The sequence below is a fragment of the Xenopus laevis genome, chromosome 1L (assembly GCF_017654675.1).
Source record: "Xenopus laevis strain J_2021 chromosome 1L, Xenopus_laevis_v10.1, whole genome shotgun sequence".
Lineage (NCBI taxonomy): Eukaryota > Metazoa > Chordata > Amphibia > Anura > Pipidae > Xenopus > Xenopus laevis.
Genome location: NC_054371.1, coordinates 233,630,991 through 233,636,990, shown reverse-complemented (window position 1 = coordinate 233,636,990; position 6,000 = coordinate 233,630,991). Strand labels below are relative to the sequence as shown.

The window sequence follows — 6,000 nt, the reverse complement described above, 5'->3', positions numbered from 1 at the left end:
TAGTTGGTGTGTGTGTATTATTATATATATATGTTCAATGTAGTTTGGTGTGGTGTGTGGTGTATATATATTATATGTCATGTAGTTTTGGTGTGGTGTATATATATATATATATGTCATGTAGTTGGTGGTGTATTATATATATCTAATATGTCAATGTAGTTGGGTTGTGTGTGGTGTGTATATATATATATCCTATGTTCACATGTAGTTGGTGTGTGTGTTATATATATATATATATGTCAATGGTAGTTTGGTGTCGTGTGTGTTTGTGTATATTATTTATTATGTCATGTAAGTTGGTGTGTGTGTATATATTATTATATATATTGTCATGTAGTTTGGTGTGTGTGTGTATATATATATATATAATGTCATGTAGTTGGTGTGTGTACATATATATAATATATGTCAATGTAGTTGGTGTCAGTGTGTGTATATATATATATTTATGTAATGTAGTTTGGTTTGTGTGTGTGTATATATATATATATGTCATGTAGTTGGTGTGGTGTGTATATTATATATATTATGTCATGTAGTTGGGTGTGGTCGTGTGGTGTTATATATATATTATATGTCATGTAGTTGGTGTGTGTATATATATTTATATTTGTTCATGTAGTTGGTATATTTCATTGTAGTGGGTTGTGTGTGTGATATATATGATTATTATATATATATAGTCATTAGTTGTGTGTGTGTTGTGTATATAAATCATATGTCATGTTAGTTGGTGTGTGTGTGTGTATATTATTATATATATGTCATGTAGTTGGCTGTGTGTTAATATATATATTGTCCATGTAGTTGGGTTGTGTGTGTATATATACTATATATATATTGTCATGTAGTTGGTGTGTGTGGTATAATATAATATTATATGTCATGTAGTTGGTGGTGTTTATATATATACTATATATATCGTCACTGTCAGTTGGTGTGTGTGATGTGGTAAATATATATATATGTCAGTATAGTTGGTGGTGTGTGTGTGTATATATATATATATATGTCATTTATTGGTGTGTGTGTATTTATATATATATATATATATTCATGTAGTTGGTGTGTGTGTGTATATATATATATATATGTCATGAGTTGGTGTGTGTACTATAATATATATATATGTCATGTAGTTGATTCTGAGTGTGTTTGTATATATATATATATATGTCATGTAGTTGGTGTGTGTGTGTTGTATATCTATATATATGTTCATGTAGTTGCGTGTGTGTGTATATATATATATATATGTATGTAGTGGTGTGTGTGTATATACTATATAATTATATGTCATGTAGTGGTGTGTGTGTGTGTATATATTAATTATATGTCATTTGTAAGTTGGTGTGTGTGTGTGTCATTCTGTGGTATATATATATATATGTCATGTAGTTGGGTGTGTGTGTGTGTATATTATATATTATATATGTCATGTAGTGTGGTGTGTGTGTTATATATATTATAATATTGTTATGTATGTTGCGTGTGTGTGATTATATATAATTATATATTCATGTAGTTTGGTGTTGTATTATATATATATATATGTCATTAGTTGGTGTGTGGTGTATATTTAAAATATATATATTTTTTCATGTATGGTGTGTGTGTGTGTAGTTATATATTATATACTGTCATTGTAGTTGGTGTGGTGTATATATATATATTTATGTCATGTAGTTGGTGTGTGTGTGTGTATATTATATATATAGGTCATGTAGTTTGGTTGTGTGTATATACTATATAATATGTATGTTTGGTTCTGTGTGTATATATTATAATATGTCATGTAGTTGGTGTGTGTATTGGTGTGTATATATATGTATATGATGTCATGTAGTTGTAACCTGTGTGTTTGATATATATAATAATTGTCATGTGTTGTTGTTGTGTGTGTGTGTATATATATATATATGTCATTAGTTGGTGGTGTGTGTATATATATATATTATATGTCATGTAGTTGGTTGTGTGTGTGTATATATATAAATATATTGTCATGTAGTTGGATGTGTGTATATTATATATATATGTCATTGTAGTTTGTATGTGTGTGTGTATATATATATATATAGTCATGTAGTTGGTGTTGTGTGTGTGTATATATATATATAGTCATGTAGTTTGGTATCTGTGTGCGTATATATATATATATATGTCATGTAGTTGGTGTGTGTGTGGTATATACTATAATATATGTCACTGGTTGGTGTGTGTATATATATATATAATGTTATGTAAGTTTGGTGCTGTATATATATTATATATATATGTCATGTAAGTTGGTGTGTGTGTGTGTATTAGTATATATATATATGTCATGTATGTTTGGTGTGTGTGTGTGTATACTATATATATATATGTCATGTAGTTGTGTGGGTGTGTGTGGTATATATATATATATGTCATTGTAGTTGGTGTGTGTTGTATATATTATATATTGTCCAGTTAGTTTTGGTGTGTGTGTGTATATATATAATATAAATATGTCATGTAGTTGGCTGTGTGTGTTATTATATTATATATATATATTCATTGTAAGTGAGTGTTGTGCATATATATATCATATATGTCATTGTAGTTTGGTGTGTGTGTGTGTGATATATATATATATGTCATGTAGTTGGTGGCTGTGTGTGTATATATATATATATATGTCATGAGTTGGTGTGTGATGTGTGTATATATATAATTATGTGCATGTAGTTGGGGTCGTGTGTATCTTATATATATCATATTGTCATGCTAGTTGGCTGTGTGTGTGTGATAATATATTATATATATGTCATGTAGTTGGTGTGTGTATATATATATATATATGTCATGTAAGTTTCGTGACTGTGTGTATAGCTATATATATATATGTCACTGTTAGTTGTGTGAATATATATATATATATATGTCATGTAGTTGGTGTGTGTGTATATATATATATATATATTTCTACTGTGTATCTCTCTCTCTGTCTGTCTGTCTCTTTCTCTCTCTCTCTCTCTCTCTCTCTCTCAGTCTGAACACACCTGGGATCACTGGAGCCTGAGTTATATATAGTTCTGGGTTTATATCTCACTCTACACTCACTGGGGCTCATTTATCAACACTGGGCACATTTGCCCATGGGCAGTTACCTATAGAAACCAATCAGTGATTTGCTTTTTGAAACCAGCCTCAAGTAAAACAATGAATGCAGCAATCTGATTGGTTGCCATGGGTTACTGCCCATGAGTACACTTGCCCAGTGTTGAAAAATGAGCCCCTCTGTGTCTCTCACTAACTATATATATAAATATATCCAGTCAGTGAATACACAGTGAGTGTAGAAAGAGAATTCTAGGCGCACTTACAAGTGATATAATGTATAATAATATTAATGAAAGAATTTACCTGCTCTCCAGGTACAGGAAGTAGAAGTTCCCATGTGCTGGGGCTGGAATGTGACATCAGCAGATCACATGACTAGTCACATGCTTAAGACAGGCCATACAAGTCTCACTTCCTGCACATTCGGAGGTGTCTCTGCACATAAGGGAGTCAGCCATATTGTTGGTGGGCAGCTGTGATTTCTCTTCAGTAGCAGGAAGAGGTAATTGCTAAAATCTGACTTGTACCCGCCCCCTGTATTTGTGTCTCATACTCACAGTGACGTACATGACGTACAGCTGCTAAACACGATCATTACTGGTTGGCCAGTGACACGTGACCCTCCGAGGGATTCTGATGCCCAGAGTTTAGTCTCCATAGACTTCATTGTAACGTCATTTATATTCCTGCCCTTATAGTTGTGTCACTACATTACATCATATAAAGACTAGTTGTGTGAGTTATAGTTGTGTCACTACATTACATCATATAAAGACTAGTTGTGTGAGTTATAGTTGTGTCACTACATTATACATCAATTAAGACTAGTTGTGTGATGTTATAGGTTGTGTCACTACAATTACATCATATAAAGACTTAGTTTGTGTGACGTTATAGTTTGGTCCTACATTACACTCATTATAAAGACTAGTGTGTCAGTGTATTAGTTGTTTCACTACACTTTACACTCATTATTAACAGTATTAGTTGTGTTGAGTTATAGTTGTGTCACTACATTACACTCATATAAAACTTAGTTGTGTGAGTTATAGTTGTGTCACTACATACAGTCATATAAAGCTAGTTCGTGTGAGTTTATGTTGTGTCACTACATTACACTCATATAAAGACTAGTTGTGTGAGTTATAGTTGTGTCACTACATTACACTCATATAAAGACTAGTTGTGTGAGTTATAGTTGTGTCACTACATTACACTCATATAAAGACTAGTTGTGTGAGTTATAGTTGTGTCACTACATTACACTCATATAAAGACTAGTTGTGTGAGTTATAGTTGTGTCACTACATTACCTCATATAAAGACTAGTTGTGTGAGTATATAGTTGTGTCACTACATTACACTCATATAAAGACTAGTTGTGTGAGTTATAGTTGTGTCACTACATTACACTCATATAAAGACTAGTTGCTGTGAGTTATAGTTGTGTCACTACATTACAATCATATAAAAGACTAGTTGTGTGAGTTATAGTTGTGTCACTACATTACACTCATATAAAGACTAGTTGTGTGAGTTATATTGTTGTCACTACATTACACTCATATAAAGACTAGTTGTGTGAGTTATAGTTGTGTCACTACATTACACTCATATAAAGACTAGTTGTGTGAGTTTATAGTTGTGTCACTACATTACACTCATATAAAAGACTAGTTGTGTGAGTTATAGTTGTGTCACTACATTACACTCTATAAAGACTAGTTGTGTGAGTTATAGTTGTGTCACTACATTACACTCATATAAAGACTAGTTGTGTGAGTTATAGTTGTGTCACTACATTACACTCATATAAGACTCAGTTGTGTGAGTTATAGTTGTGTCACTACATTACACTCATATAAAGACTAGTTGTGTGAGTTATAGTTGTGTCACTACATTACACTCATATAAAGACTAGTTGTGTGAGTTATAGTTGTGTCACTACATTACACTCATATAAAGACTAGTTGTGTGAGTTATAGTTGTGTCACTACATTACATCATATAAAGACTAGTTGTGTGAGTTATAGTTGTGTCACTACATTACACTCATATAAAGACTAGTTGGTGTGAGTCTATAGTTGCTGTCACTACATTACTATCATATAAGGACTAGTTGGTGAGTTTATAAAATTGTGGTCACTTACATTTACAGTCATTATAAAACTAGTTGTGATGGAGTTATAAGTATGTGTCACTACACTTACACTCATATTAAAGACTGTTGTGTGAGTTATAGTTGTGTCACTACATTACATCATATAAAGTACTAGCTTGTGTGAGAATAGTTGTGTCACTACATTACACATAAAAGACTAGTTGTGTGAGTTATACTTGTGTCACTACATTACACTTCATATAAAGGATAGTTGTTGTGAGTCTATAGTTGTGTCACTTACATTACAGGTCAATATAAAGCACTAGTTGTTCGATTGAGTTATACTTGTCACTACATTTACATTCATATAAGACTAGTTGTTGAGTATATTACTTGTGTCACTACATTACACTCATATAAAGACTAGTTGTTGTTGAGTTATAGTTGTGTCACTACATTTACAGTCATATAAAGACTGTTGTGTGAGTTATACTTGTGTCACTACATTACACTTCATATTTAAAGGACTAGTTGTGTGAGTTATAGTTGTGTTCAGTTGTGTCACTACATTACAGTCTTATAAAGACTTAGTTTGTAAGTATATACTTGTGTCACTACATTACAGTCATATAAAAGACTAGTTGTGTGAGTTATCAGTTGTGCACACATTACATCAATATAAGAACTAGTTGTGTGAGTTATAGTTGTGTCACTTACATTTTACTCATATAAAGATAGTTTGTGTGAAGTTTTATAGTTGGTGTCACTACATTACAGTCATATAAAGACTAGTTTGTGAGTTATAGTTG

General features: G+C 31.5%; 1 protein-coding gene across 1 annotated transcript in view; it reads right to left on the bottom strand.

The window, feature by feature from the left end:
- Window positions 1-3,482, bottom strand: part of arhgef39.L (Rho guanine nucleotide exchange factor 39 L homeolog) — a 46,590-nt gene extending 43,108 nt beyond the window's left edge. Inside the window, 1 exon segment of the mRNA NM_001089107.1 lies at window positions 3,394-3,482. Within this exon segment, the coding sequence (NP_001082576.1) occupies window positions 3,394-3,450 (57 nt within the window). The 5' untranslated portion in view covers window positions 3,451-3,482.
- Window positions 3,483-6,000: the final 2,518 nt, after the last annotated feature.